Raw genomic sequence first — 24,067 nt, forward strand, 5'->3', positions numbered from 1 at the left:
GTTTACTGAAACACTGTCTGACTGGAAAATGTTTGCAAAAGCTAAGTACAATAACCTAATATGTTCTGAACACATTCATTACTTTGCTGCATCATTCAGCAGATGTTTCATTGAGAATGTACTGTCAGTCATTAATCCACTCTTATTCTCCATGCAAGTGCGCATGCAAGTACGCAATAAGCTGCCATTAGTTAAAATCATAGATGGAAGAAGTTATGTTGGACCTATAAATGTATTTGGCACCAATATTTCGCACAAGGTTCATTCCTCCCAATAACGTACGGCACAGTGGCGCAGCTGGTAGAGCTGCTACCTCGCGGCGCCGTGCACACGGGTTCGATCCTGATCTCGGGTGCTGTCTGTGTGAGTGTGTGTGTGGAGTTTTCACATTCCCCCTGTGACCGTCTCCCTCGGGTGCTCCGGTTTCCTCCCACATCCCAAAGACATGCAGGTTTGTAGGTTAATCGGCCCGCTCTGTAAATCGCCCCTAGTGTGTCGGTAGTGGATGTGGAAGTGGGAATAAAACAGTAGTGTGAATGGGTGATCAATGGTCGACGAGGTCGGAAGAAGGGTTCCAACACGAAATGTCACCTATTCTTTTTCTCCAGAGATGCTGCCTGATCCGCTGAATTACTCCAGCATTTTGCGTCTGTCTTCTGCAAGTGAATTGGTCTGTAAAACTGCCCCAAATGTGTAGGCAGTGGAATAGCATAGAACTAGTATTGCAGGGCGATCGATGATAGGCATTCACCTAGCGGGCCGAACGGCCTGTTTCCATGCTGTATATCTACACTAAACTATCCAAATGGTAGGAACAAGGAACTGCAGATGCTGGTGCACACAAAAGCAGACAAAGTGATGAAGTAACTCAGCGGATCAGGCAGCATCTCTGGAGAACATGGATAAGTGATGCTTCGGGTCGGGACCCTTCTTCATAAGGAACATAAGTAATAGGAGTAGAATTAGGCCATTGGGCCCATCAAGTCTACTCCGCCATTCAATCATGGCTGATCTATCTCTCCTTCCTAACCCCTTTCTCCTGCCTTCTCCCCATAACCTATGATGCCTGTACTAATTACTAATAACTTCTCCAATAGTTACTCCAGCACATTGTGTCCTTTAATACACAAAGGGTAATAATTCACAATATTCCATTGCAGGGAAAACTGATTGTGACTGTGGGACAAAAAACTAAGATATATGATCAACCATGGTTTAAGTCTGCTAAGACTTGGTGCTTATGGCACACTTAAATGGGAGAATTAAACTAATTGAACTAGTTTAGTTTAGTTCAGAGATACAGCGTGGAAATAGGCCCTTCGGCCCGCCGGGTCCATGCCGACCAGTGGTCACCCGCAGACTAGTTCTATCCCACACACTGGGAACAATTAACTGAAGCCAATTAACCTACAAAGTTGCACGTCTTTGGAATGTAGGAGGAAACCAGAGACCCAGAGAAAACCCACGTGGTCACGGGGAGAACGTACAAACTCCATACTGGAAACACTTGTAGCCAGGATTGAACACAGGGCTATACACATAGACATATACAAGAGATATGTATATACGTAGACCCATACAAACACATGGGTGTGTGTATATATATAAACACATACACATGTTTGCATGTTTCTATGTATAAATATACATAGATATATGCATAGACACAAGGAAACACACAAACATATGTATATTTCGATATTCACACACAGACAACAACGAGCCCACACGCATACACACACGCACACATATGCACGCACACAATCGCACCAAGCTTACAAGTCATTGGGCTGTGTAATTTGAACAATTTGCGCGTCTGAAGCCGCAATCTTTAGTTCAAAGAAAAAAACCCAGAAGGTATTCAGAACTTGTACTCTACACTGAACATTCAATGCCTCTGAGATAGCCTTGAGCAGTAAAGCAGGCTTTAAGCTGCTAATGGTTTTAAGCAATTGTCTGAGGTTTAAATGCAAGGTTTTTCGGATTTTAGCTGTTGCATTAGCTTTGCTTTTTGCAAATTCCTCCCTTTCTTCGGCCCCTCAAGACCCTAAACCTGCTGCTCTTGATGGAGTGGAGCAAATGGAAGCAGGGGCTTGTCTGCCAGTGTCTCAGTTCTGCTCCGGCTATCTGCGTGCGTGTAAGATTTGGTATGTGCATGTGCGCTGATAATGTGTGGGCTTGGCAGGTCTCAATTTTAATTATTAAGGAATTTGGCTTGGAGTTTCGTTACAATCTACAACGTTTCTGTGTGCTTTCAAAGCTGACACTGAGCTAAGAATCAATCCAAACTGGCTGCAGAGTTTATGAAACTACTCGAGTGATTTCTTTGGGCGGGTGTGGGGGAGATGAATGTTTAAGAAGCAGTCAGCAGAACAAGGACAATCAAGTTATTTATGTGCTTTTATAGTTGCTGCCTTGAATGTTGTTTGATGCATCTTGCCCGGCTGCAAACATCGTCCTAAAAATATCACCACAAGATGTGTCACATCTTCTCATGCTTTATCGTAAATTCCAGCCTTCCCTAATATTTTTCCCTTCCTTCAAATATCCACGGTCTTAAAAGCCTTGCTTTCACCTAATCACTTCTCCTGAATTTATCTGCTTTTCCCTTTAATTTGTTTCCAACCGGTGCGCGCGGTGTGCTAAGGCCATTAACCCTTGATCTTCCAAGAAGACGCCTGCTATCGAATTAATCCAAGCCCAGCACACGCGGGACTTGAAAGAATTTCACCGATGTGTCAATGGAGAACAGATTTCTCACTGTAAATGAAAATCAAAAGGATTGCAGGTGCTGGAAATCAGAAATATAAACAGTAACTGCTGGAAACACTGAGGCGACCTCTGGGGAAAGTGAAGCAGCTCACGTTTTGGGTCCGAATCTTTCATCCGAAGGGGCAAAGAGAGAGGTTTAGTATAGTTTAGAGATGAGGCGTGGGAACAGGCCCTTCGGCCCACCAAGTTCACACCCCTATACTTGTCCGGTCTTACCCCTATTTTCTCATCCACTCCATTCACCCTAGGGGTAATTTACAGAAGCCAATTAACCTACACTGCATGTCTTTGGAGTGTGGAACGAAACCGGAGCACCCGGAGAAAACCCACGTGGTCACAGGGGCAACGTGCAAACTCCGCACAGACAGCTCCCTGAGTCACAATCGAACCCGGGTCTCTGGCGCTGCAAGGCAGCAGCTCTACAGTTGCACCACTCTGCCTTTATTTACTATATTTGTTACTCTATGTAGCAGAGAGGCACAACAGAGGGGAGATCGAGGCAGCCAGAGAAATGTACAGCACCAAACAGGCCCTTCAGCACATCGAGTGCAACTCTTCAGCACCCATTTATACTGACTGATCCTACACTAATCCCAATTTATTCTGCCCACAGTTCCACGCACTCAGCCTGGGATGCTTAAAATATTATGCGGAAAGATAATGGGGCTGTTTTATACAGCCCAATGGGAGCAGATAAAAGGTGTAATCAAGGTGTGTAAAATTATGAAGGACCTCGACAGCATAAGCACAAAAGATTCATTCCGTTCAGCAGGAAAATCAATAGCGGTAAGGCATAGATTTAAGATAACAGGCCAGGGATTAGTGGGGAGCAGAGGAAACAGTTCTTCATCTGAAGAAAGATAGGCATCTGGAGTTCCCTAGGTTCAAAGAGTTGTGGAGGCAGATACACTCATCACACTTAAAAGGTTCCTGAATGTGCACTTTAATGTACAAGGGCTGAGAAGTGGGATTAGTCTAAATAGCTTTGCTTGTTCACCGTGAACCAAAGATACTCCTTCTGTGTCATAAGTGTCAATAAAACTAACTGATTCAACAAAAGAGATCTGAACCTTTATTGTGTATCAGCCTCTAGGAGGTTTAGAGGTGTACAAGATCATGAGGAGAATAGATAGGGTGAATCTTTTATGTTTACACAGAGTCTTCTACCCACAGTAGGGAAATTAAGTACCAGAGGACATAGGTTTAAGGTGAGGGGGGAGGTGTACAAAATCATGAGAGGAATAGATTGGGTAAACGCACAGTGTCTCTTGCCCAGATGAGGGGAATCAAGAGCCAGAGGACATAGGTTTCAGGTGAGGGGGGGGGGGGGGGGGTGAAAGATTTAACAGGAACCCGAGAGGTAGCTTTTTCATACAGAGGGCGGTGGGTATATGGAACGTGCTGCCAGAGGATGTAGTTGAGGTTGGTACTATAACAACACTTAAAAGACATTTGGACAGGTTCATGGATAGGAAAGGTTTGTGTGTGACAAATAAACTTGACTTGACTTGACTTTGGCAGTATATCTTGCACTAAACGTTATTCCCTTTATCTTGTATCTGTACACTGTGGACGGCTTCATTGCAATCATGTACAGTCTTCCTGCTGATAACACACAACTAAAAAGCTTTTCACTCAACCTCGATACATGTGACAATAAACTAAACTAAACTAAACCATACACCCGCCACCCTTTGTGTGAAAATGTTACCCCTCAGATTCCTATAAAATCTTTCCCCCTTCACCTTAAATGTATGCCCTCTGGTTTTCGAATCCCTTACTCTGGGCAAGAGACTCTGTGCGTCCACCCGATCTATTCCTCTCATGAATTTATACACCTCTATGAGATCACCCCTCATCCTCCTGCACTCACTAAAGCTCAGGCCATCGAGTCCTGGCATCATCCTCGTAAATCTTCTCTGCTCTCAAGCCAAGAATCAAGTGCCTATTTTCAGCTTTTAATAAAAGATCACTTTGTTTAAACATTATATCACATGGTGCAGAGTTCTCAGCATAGATCTTGAATGCAAGAATGCTGTCAGTCAGAAAATGTCATCTACCTACACTACAACTCAAAACAGAGAAACACTTATATTCCCTTTGGGCAAAGCTGTTTTGAGGAAGAAGATTTATATAGAACTTCAGACAGTTCATTTTACAAGTCAAAGCAAAGCAAAACACAATAAAATTCCTGAAATATGTGCTCCGAAACACCTGCTACTGCAAAGGAGACTATAATTAACAACTGAAGTCAAGTTGTTGGTCAGGGCTTTCGCAGGCACTGAAAGGGCAGCGTTTTTAGATCTTTGGTTAGCAGGGTCTAATCATGTGCACAGTGATTAGCTCTTCAGAGTAACAGGCTGTAGAATTTAATCGGTAAACCTTTAGACTTTGGAGAGCCAGCACGGAAGCAGGACCTTCAGCCCACCGAGTCCACTCGCCGATCAGCGATCACCCTGTACTATCACTATCCTACACACTAGGGATAATTTGCAATCTACAGAAACTAATTAACCTGCACGCCTACACGTCTCTGGTGTGGGAGGAAACTGGAGAACCTGGTGAAAACTAACGCTGCCACAGGGAGAAGGTACAAATTCTGTACAGACAGCACCCGTAGTCAGGATCGAACTCGGGTCCCTGGCACTGTAAGGCAGCATCTCTACCACTGTGCCACCATGCAGCCTGTCATACTCACAACGTGGGCACATAGCTAAGTGAAACCATCAATGTAATGTAGGCGGATCACTCTGTTAGACCTGAAGCTCATACGACATAGGAACAGAATTAGACCATTCGGCCCATTGAGTCTGCTTCGCCATTCAATCATGGCTAATCTTGTTTTCCCTCTCAACCCCATTCCCCTGCCCTCTCCCCGTAACCTTTGACGCCGTTACTAATCCTATCAATCTCCGCTTTAAAAATACCCAAAGACTTGTCATCCACCGCCATCTGTGGCGATGAATTCCACAGATTCACCACCCTGTGGCTAAAGAAAAATTTCCTGGTCTCCATTCTAAAGGTACATCATCTTATTCTGAGGCTGTGCCCTCTGGTCCTAGTCTCTCCTACTATTGGAAACATTCTCTCCCCATCAACTCTATCCAGGCCTTTCATCATTCAGAAAGTGTCACTGAACCCCCCCCCCCCCCCCCCCCAAACCCCAACCTTCTAAACTCCAGCGAGTTCAGGCCCATAGCCCATCATTCTCGTAAACCGGGGATGATTGGGTTGGCACTGTGAAGCAGCACCAGAGGCCCAGGTTCAATCCTGGCTGTGGATGCTGTCTGCACTGAGTTTGTATGCTCTCCCCTGGACCACGTGGGTGCTCCGGTTTCCTCCCCACTCCAAACCCTTACAGGTTTAGAGGTTAATTTGGCTTTGGTAAAAATTGTAAATTGTCACTATCCCTAGTGTGTAGGATAGAGGTAGTGTACAGGACACATCTGAAGAAGGGGCTCAACCCGAAACCTCACCCATTCCCCTCCAGAGATGCTGCCTGTCCCGCTGAGTTACTCTAGCTTTTTGTGTCTATCTTTAGCGTACAGGAATCCACTGGTCGGCACGGACTCGGTGAGCCGAAGGGGCTATTACCGCACTGATTCTCTACGCCATCTCTAAACTAAACCTCCTCTGGCCCCTCTCCAAAGCCAGCACACCTTTCCTCAGATATGGGGGCCAAAGCAGCTTACAGAGTTAGCAGAAAGAAGTGTGCAAATATGGTTGGTCAGTGTTTCTGGCAGAATTTACTGCACAAAGCACATACCACTAAATTATATTACAACACAAATCCAAAAGCTGTATCTCGCTGAACAATCTGCCACTCCTCCCATCCTTCCCTTATAACACAGGTGGTAGCTAAGGAAACCGGACACATTTTACCCTGGGATTTCTATTTCATTGTTCTGTGCATAAAAAATAAAATGAGTTGGATTTCTGTCAAGGTTAACTCGCCAAATGCTTTTCCTCCTTTTTCAAAAGGCACCAAATGATCCTGGAATAGCTCTCCATGTTTATGCACCTTTGCGGCTATCTTTCACATGAATGAATCGATTTGTACGGGTGTCAAGGGTTATGGGGAGAAAGCAGGAGAATGGGGTTGAGAGGAAAAGATAGATCGTCCATGATTGAACTGCAGAGTAGACTCGATGGACCAAATGACCTATTTCTGCTCCTTTGACTCACGAACGACACGGTTGCGTAGCGGTAGTGCTACTGCCTCACAGCGCCAGAGACACGGGTACGATACTGACTATGGGTGCATGTCTGCATGGAAGTTGTACGTTCTCACCGTGACCTGCGTGGATTTTCTCCGAGATCTTTGGTTTCCTCCCACACTCCAGGTTAACTGGCTTGGTATGAACGTAAAATTGTCCCTGGCGTGTGTAGGGCGGTTTTAATCGTTGGTCGGTGCGGATTCAGAAGGGCATGTTTCCGCGCTGTATCTCTAAACTAAACTAAACTTATGAGGCATCTTGGCAGGGTCTTAGAGGACATTAATTTAGAGTTCCAGCATGGATTCAGGCCCTTAGGCCTTTCAGCCCACCGAGTCCACACCGACCAGCGATCACCCTTTCACACCATTTCTATTCTGCATAAGGGACAATTTCCAGAGGCCAATTAACCTACAAACCTGCATGTCTTCGGGATGTGAGAGGAAACTGGAGCACCCGGCAAAAAAACCTGAGAGTCACAGGGAGAACATGTAAACTCCGTAAAGTGAGCACCCTTAATCAGGATCGGACAGTGAAAACCCACGTGGTCACAGGGATCTACCTGGGTCTCTGGTGCAGTAAGGCAGCAACTCTACCGCTGCACCACCCATAGGCATTTCAGGACAAGGTGAATAGTTTCTGACTGAGTTGGGATATACCCCGCCTAAGGTCATTGGTGTTAAGGCCAAATACAATATCCCAGAACATAGAAGGGAAAAGCTCAATTTGTGCCAATTTTTGTGTGTGTGTGTGTGAGAGTAAATTGGCTTTGGAAATGTTTTGAGATGTTAGTCTTCTATTTTCTATTGAAGTTCCACCCAACAGGAAATTGGACCAGGCAATCCTTGTCGTAGTTCATTCCAATGGTGATGTAATGTTTCTAGTGTATTTCACACGTGACAAGGTCCTCAATATGTAATCTGTTCATTCATTAAATACTGAAGGAAATTTGGACCAGGCATGACCTTCATCTATATCACAGATCCGTCGTAGAAAGCATTTTATCGGGGTGCATCACAGCATGGTTTGGGAACAGTTCCATCCAAGACCGCAGGAAATTGCAGAGAATTGTGGACGCAGCCCAGACCATCACAGAAACTAACCACCCTCCCATTGATTCCATTTACACGTAGACAACGGAGTTAATGGTCAAATTCAGGAAGTGAAGTGGTACACATACCCCGGTTTGCATTGATGGCACTGAAGTAGAGATGGTTGAAAGTTTCAAATTCCTAGGAGTAGATATCTCCAACAACTTGTCCTGGACCACCCATATTGAAGCAATGGCCAAGAGGGCACACCAACGCCTCTACTTAGAAAGCGTAGGAAGTTTGGCATGTGCCCAACTACTCTCACCAACTTCTACAGATGCATCGTAAAGACCATTTTATCGGGATACATCACAGGATGGTTTGGGGACAGCTCCACCCAAGACTGCAATAAATTGCAAAGAGTTGTGGATGCAGCCCAGACCATCACGTAAACGAACCTCCCTTCCATTGACTCCATTTGCACCTCACCCTGCCTCGGCAAGGCCACCAGCATAATCAAGGACCAGTCTCACCCCGGCCACTCCCTCTTCTCCCCTCTCCCATCAGGCAAGAGGTACAGAAGTCTGAGTACACATGCCTCCAGATTCAGGGACAGTTTCGACCCAGCTTATTTGTATAAATTATCAAAAATTGGCGAATTTAACGTTCATACCCGGGTTTGTAAGCTACACATGCAAAATCTGAGGTGCTGTTCTTCCAATTTGTGTGTGGCCTCACTCAAGAATGCCCAAATTTTTCAATCTTACTTAATGCCATCTAACTTTTTAAGGCAGTAAACCACAATAATCATTTTTAGATAAGGTTGTCTCAATTTTGCAATCTCTCTTAGTGACTTTCAGTTTTTTGTTAGCTTTACTTTTTACAAATACAGCATGGAAATAGGCCCACCGAGGCCAGGCCGACCATCAATCACCCATTCACACTACTTCTACCTTTCTCATTAGGGGCAATATTACAGAGACCAATTAAGCCACAAACACATACGTCTTTGGGATGTGAGGAAAACCAAAGTACCCAGGAGAAACCCACGCGGTCGCTGGAAGAAGGTGCAAACTCACACAAACTACACCCGAGGTCAGGATCGAACCCGGGTCTCTGGCGCTGTGAGGCAGCGGCTCTACCAGCTGTGCTACCGTGCCGCCCTCTTTTCCAATAGCACGACAGGTATAACCTGTTCAACACATCAGATCACCAATTTATCGGCAAATGCTTTGGTGAAACACAATGTAGAACCTGACTTGGCCTGAAACGTCACCCATCCTTTTTCTCCAGAGATGCTGTCTGACCTACTGAGTTACTCCAGCATTTTGTGTCTATCTTTGGTATAAACCAGCATCTTCAGTTCTTTGTTTCTACTGTGTAGAACACTCAGCCAGTAAGGCAACCTCCGACATTTTGCCCACAAAGACAGTACGTCTTCTCTTTAGTATGTCTGAGCATTTATTTTTGAAATCCTATTCACTCTAAGCATGTGGGTGTCACTGGCAAGATCAATATCACTTCTCCACCCCCAAATCCCTTAGAATTGAAAGACTATTCAGTGGGCAATTGAGAATCAAACACTTGTTGGATTGAAGTCGCACATAGACCTGATCAGATAAGCGAAGCGGAATTATCTCCCCAATTAGTTTAATTTAGTTTAATTGAGAAGTACAGCATGGACAGAGACTCTTCGGCCCACCGAGTCCATGCTGACCATCGATCACCTTACACTAGTTCTATCCTACACACTGGGGACAATTTGCAAAACCCAATTAACCTACAAATCTGCACATCTTCAGAATGTGGGAGGAAGCCTGAGCAGTCGGAGAAAACCCACGCGGTCACAGTGTGAACGTACAAACTCCGTACAGACAGCACTCGTAGTCAACATCAAAAACGGGTCTCTGGTGCTGTTAGGCAGCAACTCTACCCCTGCACCACCATAAATTATTTGTGAACATGATGTCTTTTTTACAACGGCCTAATGTTTGATGGTCAAACTTTTGTTTTCATTTTGGATGAAACTTAATTTAAGTTAAATTTCCCAGCAAGTTGAACTTGCATTTTCAGATCATCGTTCCGGACACCCAGATTATTCGTCCAATAAGCCTGACACACCCATGAATGGGATTTAGCCGGTTATGGAGTCACAGAGAACTGCAGATGCTGGAATCTTGCACAGAACACAAAGTGCCGGAGGAGCTCAGCGGGTCAAGCAGCGTTTCTTGACCAAAATCACTGCCTGACCTGCTGAGTTACTCCAGCACTTTGTGTCTTTTTTTCTAAACCAACATCTACAGTTCCCTGTATGCCCACCATGGTGGCCATTTTTCTTGACTGTTGATCTAGAAACACGTGTTTAAATCCACCGTGATATTTGGGGCATTAAAAGTCAAGTAATGAAATAAATTATGGTGGCCCTTTGATAAAACCAGCTTGTTGAAGCCTGGGAGATCTTCTAATTACTTAGTTGAGTAACAGGTGTTGCCCCAAAATTAAACAACCTGTTCAATGGCTTGATGAAAATATCTGGTAAGTGGTGCAGCGGGTAGAGCAGCTGCCTCCCAGCACCAGAGACCCCGGTTCCATGCTGACCCGGGGTGCTGTCTGGGTGGAGATTTCACATTCTCCCTGTGACTGCGTAGGCTTCTTTTACTTTACTTTAGAGATACAGTGCACAAACAGGATCTTTGGCCCACCGAGTTCGCGCCGGCAAGCGACTAACACTATCCACTATCTTACACACGAGGGACAATTTACCATTTTCACCAAAGCCAGTTAACCTCCAAACCTGAATGTCTTTGGGATGTGGGAGGAAACTGGAGCACAGGGAGAAAACCCACGCGGTCACCTGGGTCTCTGGCGCTGTGAGGCAGCAGCTCTACCGCTGCGCCACCGTGCTGCCCTTGACTCCCGTGGCTGCTTTGGTTTTCTCCCACATCCCAAAGACAAGAAAAAAAGGATGCCAGTGGAGTTGCTGCCTTACAGCACAGACCAGCCAGTCCCGCACATTACCACAATCCTACACACACTGGGGACAATTTTATATTTGAAACCAAGCCAATTGACCGACTAGCCTGTGGATCTTTGTGGAGTTTGCGAGGAAACCGGGGCAGCCGGAGAAAACCCATGCAGGTCACGGGGAGAACGTACAAAGTCCGTACAGATAACACCCACGGTCAGGATCGAACCCGGGTCTCTGGCGCTGTGAGGCAGCAACTCTACCGCTGCCCAATCGTGCCGCCCCACCGTTTCCACGCTGTGTCTCTAAACGAAACTAAACTGTTGCTTCAGAAGCTTTGACAAGCCCTCTGAACAGTTCTAATCTCTCTAAGCCACTAACTGTACAAAATTGAGTCTTTTAATGATGTTGCTAATTTTATTCAGTTACAAGTAATTGACTGGGTCACTAAGAAAATTGAGCTCGCACACAGATGTGACCCTCATTCGCAACTGTTTCTGAGCCATGTGTCATGGAAACTACCGTCTCTTTGCACTTGCAGAGAATCGCCCAGTTCTGACAAATAGAACCATTCATCAAGAAATACATTTTCAAAAAAGAAAGAAATGCTTCCATTCAAATCTGAACACAATTAATTACATCAAAGGCCATGTTGTAATATATCATCAGAAAAAACACAAATAAATACTTTCTCCCTCCTGCCATCTCCATTAGAAAAAGTGGTCTGTTTGAAAAAAATTGCACAATGGACTTTGTGTTCTACCCTGATGTTGAATAATTCACATTTCAAATGTTAAATATCTTGTCCCAATGTCATCAACTATATGATTACCACATTAATATAATGATTTTGCAATTCACTAATATTGATGGCAACACCATAAAAACTACTGTTTCATGGTCAAAAACGTAAAGTTAATTCATTTTATTACATAAAATGCCGTTCAAATGTCTAAGATTTCTCTACCCCTCCTCTTCAGCTAAACTACTGTAGCGAATAAATGATCTATTTTCCATACATTTTCCCTCTGCCAAAAACAGACAGACTGTATCTTTGTTTATTTTTTTTCAAAAATGTATTCTCCAGACCTTAAAGGAACCAATTAAAATTGCTTTTAGACTTATTACAAGATGGACAAGATGAAGTCAAACTATTTTTCGCACACCCCATGCCAACGTGGACTGGGTCCAATTTTCCCTCCCCGCTCCCCTCCTCCAACAGCCCAGGATGAGATTACGGGTGAGTGGAATTCAATCGCGGAGGGGGGGCTGTGCAGAGATTTTTTGTTTTGTTTTGTTTCCTCACCTTGACACTGCGGTGATGTATCCGAGACGGTTGGCACTTCACGCTGCCAGTATTGCAACAGCCTGTGCAGCGTCGGACTTCCACGCACGCGGGCCATATTAGAAAGTTGGCAGACGTCGGATCTATCTGACTGCGAGGTATCTCATAAATGACAGTCCTCGTTTTGCACACTGCAGGAACAGCTTCTTCTGAAAAGTTTCAACAAAGTGGCTTTCAGTGCTGGCACAAATCAAACTGTAAAAGACAATTTCCTTTGAACTCTCGAGACGTTTTTTCTTCATAAACAGAGAAAGCATTCAAATCTTGCAACCCTCGTTTCAACACCAACAAAATGTGAATTCCAAGTGCACAGAGGAGAAATTAGTCATCAAAGCTTATTTGGAAAAAAGTGCTGAAAACTTTTTTTCATCTGGTTATTCATTTATTAGTTTCGTAGTTTTGGAGATACAGTGCGGAAACAGGCCCTTCGACCCCCGAGTCCGCGCCGACCAGCAATCCCCCGTACACCTACGCTCCAGGGACAATTCTACTGAAGCCAATTAATCTACAAACCTGTACGTCTTTGGAATGTGGGAGGAATCTGGACAACCCAGAGAAAACCCACACGGTCACAGGATCGAACCCGGGTCTCTGGAGGTCTAAGACATGCTGAGCTACTGGGGCGCCCATTCATTAACTGTTTTTCCAGTTTATCCCTTCCTTTTTCCATGCTCCTTCCCACAAACAGTGGCTTGGTGCGAAGGCAGATTTGAGACTGGAGAGCAAACTCCAAAGACGTACAGGTATGTAGGTTAATTGGCTGTGCAAATGTAAAAATTGTCCCTAGTGGGTGTAGGATGGTGTTGGTGTGCGGGGATCGTTGGGCAGCGCAGACCCGGTGGGCCGAAGGGCCTGTTTCTGCGCTGTATCTCTAAATCTAAAAATCTAAAAAAACATCATGTATCCAACTCGTCAATCGTGTGTGAACCTAGTTATAGCATAGTTTAATGATACAACATGGAAACGGCTGGATCTCTAAATTAAACCCCCAAAGTTGTTGGTGCAACAAAAATGTAACAAAACTAGTGCAAAAAAAAAGTTTTGTTTTACTTTTAGAATACAGCACAGAAACAGGTAGTTCGGCTCACCGTCCACGCCAACCATTGATCACCCGTTCACACCATTTCTGTTATCCCATTTTCCCTTCCACTCCCTAAACACTCGGGGTGATTTACAGAGGACCAATTAACCTACAAACCCGAACGTCTTTGGGATGTGGGATGATGTCAGAGCACCCAGAGGAAACGGTCAAAGGGAAAGCATGCAAACTCCACACAGACAGCACCTGAGATCAGGATCATACCTTGGTCTCTGGCGCTGTGAGGCAGCAGCTCCACCAGCTGAATGAAAATCAAATAAAATTCAGGTGAACACAATATGCTGGAGTAACTCATCGGCTCAGGCAGCATCTCTGGAGAAAATGGATTGGTGACGTTTTGGGTCAGGACCCTTCTTCAGTCTGAAGACTAAAGGCTGGTCCCAACCTGAAACATCATCTATCTATTTATTTTCTCCAGACATGCTGCCTGACCCGCAGAGTTACACCAGCACTTTGTGCCTCTTTTATTGATGCTTCGTAAGGGTGTCAAGGGTTAAGGGGATAAGGCAGGAGAATGGGGGGGTTGAGAGGGGAACATGATGGGCCCAATGGCCTACTTCTACTCCAATGACTTACGAATTTATGAATTTGATATTTTAGGGCAGGGCACGGGAGCAAATAGTAGAGCTGGCACCTCAGGGCACAAGTGACCCGAGTTTAATCCTGACTTCCAATGCTGTTTGTGTGGAGTTTGCACGTTCTCCACCTGTTACAGATGCTCTGGTTTCATTCCACTTGCCAAAGATGTCCAGGTTTGTTGGGTTGGATTACCTCTAGTGTGTAAGTCAGTGGTAGAATCAGTGTAGAGTTGTTGAGAATGCAGGAAGAATAAAATTGGAATAGAGTTACAGAGAGTCAGCGTCATACAGCACGCAAACAGGCCCTTCGGACCATCTAGTCCATGCCGACCAAGATGCTAGTTCCATTTGCCTGTACCATGGGTGTGTGATGTAAGCAAGGGTTTACTGGGCCAATGGGCCTGTTTCCAAGTTATCCAACTCTTATGACTTTGCAGTCTGTAACCTCAGTGCAAAATTATTTTTCCTGGTTTCAACCCAAATACAATTATTTACTCTAAGACAGCGTGGCAGGGTGAAGAGCAGCCAAAGAAGAACCATGTGCCACATGGTCAAAGCCTTGACATGGAAGGCTGCAATGCCTTCCTTCCATAACTTGCATGGCTCAATATCACACTGGGCCGACCCGTCCTGACATCAGCAGGAAAGTTGCCACAAGCTTCCCTCCCTCCCTCCCTTGCTTCCCAAGCTCAGCATCTCACCTTGGCCATTGACATTGGACTTCCCTATTTACTCAGCTGCACCAGCAGAGTTTGAACAGAGGACATTGAGAAAGAGTTTAAGAGGAAACATCATCAAATGTGAAACACTAATTCGACCCGTCTCTCCAGAGATGCTGCATGACATAGAACATAGCACTGTGCAGCCCACAAAGTCCACGCCGAACATAATGCCAAGCTGATCTCATCTACCTGCACTTGATCAATATCCCTCCATTCCCGGCACTTCCATGTACCTATCTAAGCCACTATCGTATCTGCCTCCACCACCACCACCACCCCAGGCAATACGTTCTCTCTGCGTAAAAACTTGCCCTGGACTTATCTGTCTCCATCAAAACACCCCTCCGATGCACCTAAAATGGTTCCAGACACCCACCACCCTCTGCATAAAAACCTTGCCCTGCGATCCTCCTTTAAACTTTGCCCCCCTCATCTTAAAACTATGCCGTCTTGTTTTTGACATTTCTACCCTGGGTAAAAGGTTCTGACTGTCTACCCTATCTATGCCTCATAACTTTATATACTTCTCTCAGGTCTCCCCTCAACCTCCGGCATTCCATAGAAAACAATCCAAGTCTGTCCACCCTCTCTTTCTGGCCAATACCCTCTAATTCAGGCAGAATTCTGGTAAACCTCTTCCACGCCCTCTCCATAGCCTTCACATCCTTCCTGTCAAGCAGAACTGCACGTAACACACCAAATTGATCTGCTAAATATTTTGAGCATTTCTGTTTTTATTTGGGGTATAACACCTCATTTTATGTCCGAGAAATTTTACAAATCATTATAGAGTCATAGGGTCATACAATATGGAAACAGGCTCTTCGGCCCAACTTTCACACACCAACTAACATGTCCCACCGTCACTAGTCCCACCTGCCTGCTTTTGGCCCGTATCCCTCTAAACTTGGCCTATCCATTTACCTGTCCAATTGTTTCTTAAACATTGCAATACTATCTGCCTCAACTACCTTCTCCAGCAGCTCGTTCCATACACCCGCCACCCTCTGTGTGACAAAGTTACCCCTCGGGTTTCTATTAGATCTTTCCCCCCTCATCTTAAACCTATGTCCCCTCCTCTGGGCAAGAGACTCTAGTGTTTACCCGATCTATTCCTCTCATGATTTTGTACACCTCTATGAGATCACCCCTCATCCTCCTGCGCTCGAAGGAATAGAGTCCTAACCTAATTAGCATTATTCCTAGCATTCATAACTTATGCAGTCAAGAGGGCTGTGTGTGTTCTGTCATATCACTACAATCCTCCTTAAAAACAATGAAAAGTGAGTCACTCATAATAAACAACACACTCTGCGGTTGGAGAAATTGATCTTTTGGTTCATTGCAGCAATCCGCAGTTTACTTACTGACCCAAAGCTTAGTTTAAGGTACACACAAAATGCTGGAGTAACTCAGCGGGTCAGGGAACATCTAAGGAGAGAAGGAATGGGTGTCGTTTCGGGTCGAGACCCTACTTTTAGTCTGAAGAAGGGTCTCGACCGGAAACGTCACCCATTCCTTCTCTCCTGAGATGCTGCCTGACTCGCTGAGTTACCCGCTGAGTTACTCCAGCGTTTTATGTCTACCTTCTATTTGAACTAGCATCTGCAGTTATTTTCCTACAAAGCTTAGTTTAGAAGAGCTTATTGTCACAGTGAAAAGATTTTTTGTAGCGTGCTATCCAGTCAGTGCAAAGACTACAATCGAGCTGACCACAGTGTACAGATACAAGATAAATGGTATCATGTTTAGTGCAAGATAAGGTCCAATTATAGCAAGTCTGATTAAAGATAAAAGACAATCTGCTGGAGGAAACTCAGCAGGTCAGGCGGCATATGTGGAGGTAAATGGACAGACGAAGGTTCAGGTCGGGACCCTTCTTCAGACAGACCCATGCACTTTCTGACCCACCATGAATCATCTGTCTGTTCCTCTCTCTATATACATTTCTACAAGTGTTATCTACTGGTGGGTTATGCTTTGGTTTACTCCCTGCTTGAGTAAACTTATTCACTAATGGGCACTTCCACAATGACTTATGATGAGGGGGAGAGGGGTAGTCTCCAGACTGAGGAAGGATTCCGACCCCAAACATCACCTATCCATGTTCCCCAGAGATGCTGCCCGACCCGCTAAGTTACTCCGGCACTCTGTCCTTTTGTGCCTGGGCCTTATGTTATGGTCGGCATGAATTCATACCGAGGATGGAGGTGCCTGACTTGCAGTAGTGTCCATCTAACGGAACTAAGTACGCCATTTTTACAGGCCTGTCGATTGCCTCCACACCCCAACTCAAGTGAAAATAAAAGCATATTGTTCTCCCTCCAGTGTTTCAGTTTTGACATGTCTAACATTGCTCATTCACATCCCCACTCCCCCTCCCGATGCACAGCTTTTGTTTGTTTAACGTTTCCTTGCAAAGACCCCTCTCATTGCCCTCCTCTACACGGAGCAATCCACTGACCCATGTCACAGGCTAATTAAGAGTTAACTTGATCTTTAAAAGGATCGTGATCTGTTGAGCAGGTGGGCCAAGGAATGGTTGATGGAATTCAATACAGAGAAATGTGAGATGTTGCATTTTGGAAAGTCTAACATGGGCAGGACCTACACAGTGAATGGTAGGGCTCTCGGGAGTGTTGTGGAGCAGAGGGATCTCGGAGTGCAGGTTCATAGTTCCTTGAAAGTGGCATCACAGGTAGATGGGGTGGTCAAAAAGGCTTTCGGCACATAGGCCTTTATCAGTCAGAGTAATGAGTATAGAATATTGGGAGGGAAATGGGTGACGTTTCGGGTCGAGACCCTTCTTCAGACTGATGTCAGGGGGGAGGGATAAAGAAAGGGTATAGGTGGAGACAGGAAGACAGATTGGAAGGGGGAGGGGGAGAGAGGGACAGAGGAACTATTTAAAGTTGAAGAAGTCAATGTTCATACCGCTGGGCTGTGAGCTGCCCAAGCGAAATATGAGGTGCTGTTTCTCCAATTTCTGGTGGGCCTCACTATGGCAGTGGAGAGGCCCATGACAGAAAGGTCAGACTGGGAGTGGGAGTTGAAGTGCTCAGCCACCTCATCTATTGTATCCGCTGCTCCAGATGTCAACTTCTCTACATCGGCGAGACCAAACACAGGTGCGGCGATCATTTCGCTCAACACCGTCCACCTTAACCAACCTGATCTCCCAGTGGCTGAGCACTTCAACTCCCCCTCCCACTCCCAGTCTGACCTTTCTGTCATGGCCCTCCTCCAGTGCCATAGTGATGCCCACCGGAAACTGGAGGAACAACACCTCATATTTCGCTTGGGCAGCATCAGAACATTGACTTCTCCAACTTTAGATAGTTCCTCTGTCCCATTCTTCCCCTCCCCCTTCCCAGTTGTCCCTCTATCTTCCTGTCTCCTATATCCTATATCCTTTCTTTGTCCCGCCCCCCTGACATCAGTCCGAAGAAGGGTCTCGACTCGAAACGTCACCCATTCCCTCTCTCCTAGATGCTGCCTGACCTGCTGAGTTACTCCAGCATTTTGTGATACCTTTGATTTGTACCAGCATCTGCAGTCATTCTCCTAAAGAATATTGGGAGGTCATGTCGCAGTTATATAAGACATTGTAGAGTCCACATTTAGAGTATTGTGTTCAGTTTTGAGCACCATGTTACAGGAAAGATGTTGTCAAGCTGGAAAGGGCACAGAGAAGATTTGCGAGGACGTTGCCAGGACTCGCGGGCCTGAGCTATAGGGAGAGGTTGAGCAGGCTAGGACTCTACTCCTTGGAGCACAGGAGGATCTTGCAGAGGTGTACAAAATCCTGAGAGGAACAGATCGGGTAAACGCACAGTTTCTTGCCCACAGTAGGGGAATCGAGAATCAGAGAAACTGGGTTTAAGGTGATGGGGGGAAAGATTTAACAGGAAGCTGAGGGGTAACTTTTTTACACAAAGGGTGGTGGGTGTATGGAACGAGCAGCCGGAGGAGGTAGTTGAGGCAGGGACTATCGCAATGTTTAAGAAACATTTAGACAGGTTTATGGATAGGACAGTTTTAGAGGGATATGGGCCAAATGTAGGCAGGTGGGACTTCCTGTGTAAGCCAGCATCTGCAGTTCCTTGTTTCTGCAGGTAATAAGTTGATGCAGGTAAAGAGGGGTTTTGACTCTGTGCATTGACCCAATCTATTCCTCTCGGGATTTTGTACACCTCTATAAGATCACCCCTCATCCTCCTGCACTCCAGGGAATAAAAGGCTTCAAAAAAGGTCAAATGCTACTTCTGTATAATAAATGCACTCTAAGGTCTGTTCCAGCATGTAAGTGAATTAAACATCGTAGACATTTAGTTATATCCCAGTTGATCATCGACCACGATGGGCAACTCTCCCAGTTCTGACTACCGTTGGAAGTCAGTTATTGTTTGCTCAAACGTAACAAATGGAAATCTTTCGAGCTGACACTGAACAATCCAGAGTGTCTGCAAACAAGGGTGCAGATATAAACAAGTTCTGCAGGAGGGCAATGAGTCTTCAGACTCTGTGTCGCACGCTGGGACTTGAAGTTGAATTTAAGGAATTTACTGGGGCAGGTTTGTTGAAGGAGGATTTTCCACAGCACGTTCCAAGTCCAAAGAACAACAGAGCATTGTAGAGAAAAATTCAAGGGGGAAAATATTTTTTTAAAGTCCATTTAACTGCAGAGACTTTTCATATTACGCACCGCATTACAGGGGAAAAACAAAGGAAGAATTCTGCAGCCTTGTGTACTATGCTTATCAATGTAACAAAGGGCTTAGAAAGGCTATAGAAACGAGAAACAAGAAGTCTGAAGAAGGGTCCCAACTCGAAATGCCAGCCATCCATTTTCTCCAGAGATGCTGAGTGGTGCGTGTACGGAACGAGCTGCCAGAGCAGACAGTTGAGGCACGTACTATCGCAACGTTTAAGAAACATTTGGACAGGTATGTGGATAGGACAGGTTGAGAGGGATATGGGTCAAATGCAAGCAGGTGGGACTAGTGTGGATGGGACATATTGCCGGTGTGGGGCAAATTGGGCCGAAGGGCCTGTTTCCACGCTGTAAGACTCTATGACTCTATGCTGCCTGACCCGTTGAGTTACTCCAGCACTTTGTGCCTATCTTAAGAAACTGCGGATGCTAGTTAGGGCGAAAGAGTTGCTGTCTCACATCACACCGGAGACCCTGGTTCGATATTGACTATGGGTGCTGTCTGTGTGTGGAGCTCGTACGTTCTTCCTGTGACCGCATGGGTTTTCTCCAGGTGCTCCAGTTTCCTCCCACACTCTAAAGAAATGCATGTTTGTAGGTTAATTGGCTTCTGCAAATTGCCCCTCGTGAGCAGGGCACCTATGTGGGATAAAATAGAACTAGTGTACGGGCGATCGATGAGCAGCGTGGCCTGTTTCCACGTTGTATCTGTAAACTAAACTAAACCAAATCCAAGGAAAGGCACAAAATGTTGGAGTAACTCAGCGGGTCAGGCAGCATTTCTGGAGATCATGGATAGTTGACGTTTTGGGTCAGGACCCTTCTTCGAACAAAGACTCCACTTACTCAGGCTAACGAAGCCCATGCATTCATTTTAAAACTCTCTTTTGTAAATGCCGCAGATTTAAAAGGAGGGTAGACACAAAAATCTGGAGTAACTGAGTCGGACAGGCTGCATCTCTGGAGAGAAGGAATGTGTGACGTTTCGGGTCGAGACCCTACTTCAGAAAGGAGGGCTTGGAATCTATCATTACATCATTGCAATGGGATGAAATTTAATTTAATTTATTCACACAATGATCAATAAGTAGCCGTTCATCACAGATTTTTCACAACATTAAAAAAAACACTTGGACAGGTACGTGGATAGGAAGGGCTTAGAGGGACATGGGCTAAAAGCTGTCAAATGGGTGGTTTAAATGGGACATCTTGGTCGACATGGACGAGTCGGGCCGAAGGGCCCGTTTCCATGCTGTATGACTGAGACTAACTCAGCGGGTCAGGCAGCTCCTTTCTTCACATCGATTATCAGGCAACTGAACCATCCTGCCAACAACTAGGGAGCGATTTGGTTGCATGCTAACCAGTCAGTGAAAAGACTATACATGATTGCAATCGAGCTGTCCACAGTGTGCAAATACAAGATAAAGGAAATAACATTTAGTGCAAGATAAAGTCTAGTAAAGTCTGATCAATGATAGCCGAGGGTCTCCAGTGAGGTAGATGGGAGGTCAGGACCGCTGTCTAGTTGGTAATAGGATGGTTCAGTTGCCTGATAACTGGGAAGAAACTGTCCCTGAATCTGGAGGTATAACCTGACCCCCTAGGTTGTAAGAAGATAACTGCAGATGCTGGTACAAATCGAAGGTATTTATTCACAAAATGCTGGAGTAACTCAGCAGGTCAGGCAGCATCTCAGGAGAGAAGGAATGGGTGACGTTTCGGGTCGAGACCCTTCTTCAGACTATTATAACCCTAGGTTATAATGTTACCAGGTTTTAGACGGGGCTATGCCCAACAGCGAGTTAGATTTCCAAAAGGACTTCTTATGCCATGTGAAATCAAACATCCTCTTCCTCACGAACTGCAATGTTTGCTGACAAAATCATTAATTATGTTCTGGTTAATGGATACCCAGGTGCACATTACACGCCAGGAACACAGCTACAGACACAGACAGCACCGTGAGCACTGGGAACAAAGCTCAGTGTCTTATCAGCACCGACGGAATCCAATCTCCAGAAACCTTGCAGCCCTACAAGTAAACTTTGCTTTTTTTTCCCCTCTTCGTCCCAATTTTATTTTATTTTAAGAATGCTCCTTGATTCTCGGTTGTCCTGCTCTGTTGCCTGTTAAACAGGAAAGTTAGCAGGATGCCTCCGTTCCTGTGCTGAGCTGACTAACTCTCTAAACAGTGCCTCACCACCCCCTCCCCTGCGTTAATGGATTTAAAGTATGCAGGTGACTCACCAGGCTGGGAATTACAGATAAAACCCTACACCCTGGCACTTCCTAACATTCATTACAATGCTTCGACTACTGACCATCATTAAATACTGATTCCACAACCCCACACACTGAGGAGGGGATCTTTCACGGGTTGTTCGATAGAGATGGGGCAGCACGGTGGCACAGCGGAGGAGTTGCCGCATCACAGCGCCAGAGACCCGGGTTCGATCCAGACTAGGCGTGCTGTCTGTACGGAGTTTGTACGTTCTCCCTGTTTCCTTTCCCCGGGTGCTCTGGATTCCTCTCACCCTCCACCGATGTCTAGGTTTGTAGGTTAATTGGCTTTCGTAAGGATTTGTAAATTGTCCCCAGTGCATTAGATAGTGCTTATGTACAGGGGGATTGCTGGTCGGCGCGGACTCGGTGGGCTGAAGGGCCTGTTTCTGCACTGTTTCTCTAAACTAAACCAAACTAAAGTAAAGATATCCCTGATTCTCTGGCACCTAACTCCCGACAAACAAAAGTCAGTCCAGTAGGGAATGGCTACAGAATTATAAATCAATAAATAATTCCAATATTTATTGATCAAAATATAATTGCATTACAGTGACAATGAGAATGACTCAGGTTTGACACAGTGTGGTGTTGGTTCAGATGTTGGGACCATGTGAATATTCTGTTTATTAGAGTTGCTTTAGAGAGATACGAAGGCAGGAGAATGGGGTTGAGAGGGAAAGATAGATCAGCCATGATTGAATGGCGGAGTGGACTCAATGGGCCGAATGGCCTACTTCTGCTCCTATGACTGATGAACGTTTGAACACATGAACGTCTGCAGGGCTCTACCAGCTGTGCCACTGTGCTGCCCTGATGAACTGATGTCTCTGCTGCCCAGTGTCAAACTAGACAGCCTCAAGGAACAAAACACCATCGGCCAATTCCCTATGCAATGTTTGCTCTCCTGAAATGCCTGCAACATTGTGCAAGTGCACAGTCTGACCATCACCATTTCCACCCACACATGGGACATGCAGGCATTTCCTGGCGAGGTGGCATGGTGGCGCAGTGGTAGAGTTGCTGCCTTACAGCGTCAGAGACCTGGGTTCGATCCTGACAACGGGTACTGTCTGTACGGAGTTTGCAGTACTCCCTGTGACTGTGTGGGTTTCCGTCGGGTGCTCCCGTTTCCCTCCCAAGCTCCAAAGATGTCCTTATGTTAATTGGCTTCTGTAAATTGTAAATTGTCCCTAGTATGTAGGATGCCGTTCATTAATGGGGGTTATCGTGGGTCGGTGACTCAGTGGGCCGAAGGGCCTTGTTTCCACACTGTATCTCATAGTCGTAGAGCCATACAGCGTGGAAACTGGCCCTTTAGCCCAACTTGCCCACACAGCCCAACATGCCCCTTCTACACTACCAATTGCCTGCTTTGGTCCTATATCCCTCTGAACCTACCCTATCAATGTTTCTTAAATGTTATGATAGTACCTGCCTCAACTACCACCTCCGGCAGCTCATTCCGTACACCCACCACACTTTGTGTGAAAAGGTTATCCCTCAGGCTTCCATTAAATCTTTCTCCTGCTCACCTTAAACCTATGTCCTTTCGTTCTCGATTCTGATTATCGTTTCTCTAAAATCTAAAGGGAGGTGAGAACAAATCAAGGAAGGAAATAATTGGTGAAAAAACAAAGAGTTGCGCATTTCCCCTGTTGAAGCTTTCTTCATGGGTTGGCCTCTATTGAAACTACTTTCAGTATATGGTAGGGCAGCAACATCAAGAAGTTCAGGTAACAGCATAAACAACAAGAGAAGATTGAACACTTTGTCAACATTAAGCCAACCACAAGGTGTGCTGTGTCCTTGAGCCAAATTCTACCTGGAGTTGCTCCAGATAACATGTGCAGGTGGAGTTTTTGTGTCCTTTCTGTGTGGTTTCGAGAGGCTGGAGGAACAGCCAAGCGACTAGTTTCAGCAGCCATGTCACATGACCTGAGAGGCAGCAGCACCTCACCTTTATTCCATAGCAACATACAAAGTCAACAAGGCACCTACTATAAAGTGCAGAGAAATCTCACCTCTAAACCTTAACTGAGGAAATGAGAGCTAAAATTCTGAGTGATTTTAAAAAATGAGGCAAATTGGATAGGTACATGGAGAAAAAAGGTTTAGAGAGATACTTTACTGTAGACTTTAGACTTTAGAGATACAGCACGGAAGCAGGGCCTACGGCCCACCGAATCCATGCCAATCAGCGATCACCCCGTACACAGGCACTATCCCACACACTAAGGACTATTTACAATTATGCTGAAACCAAGTAACCTGCAAACCTGTACGTGTTTGGAGTGTGGGTGGAAACCGGAGCACCCGAGGAAAAGCCAGTCACAGTGAGCAG

At 45.5% G+C, this 24,067-nt stretch overlaps 1 protein-coding gene across 1 annotated transcript in view; it reads right to left on the bottom strand.

The window, feature by feature from the left end:
* Positions 1–24,067, bottom strand: part of LOC144604296 (platelet-derived growth factor subunit A-like) — a 61,481-nt gene that overhangs the window by 18,950 nt on the left and 18,464 nt on the right. Inside the window, exon 4 of the mRNA XM_078418543.1 lies at positions 12,289–12,476. Within this exon, the coding sequence (XP_078274669.1) occupies positions 12,289–12,476 (188 nt within the window). The remainder of the gene's footprint in view (positions 1–12,288; positions 12,477–24,067) is intronic.

This window comes from Rhinoraja longicauda, chromosome 21, assembly GCF_053455715.1.
Source record: "Rhinoraja longicauda isolate Sanriku21f chromosome 21, sRhiLon1.1, whole genome shotgun sequence".
Lineage (NCBI taxonomy): Eukaryota > Metazoa > Chordata > Chondrichthyes > Rajiformes > Arhynchobatidae > Rhinoraja > Rhinoraja longicauda.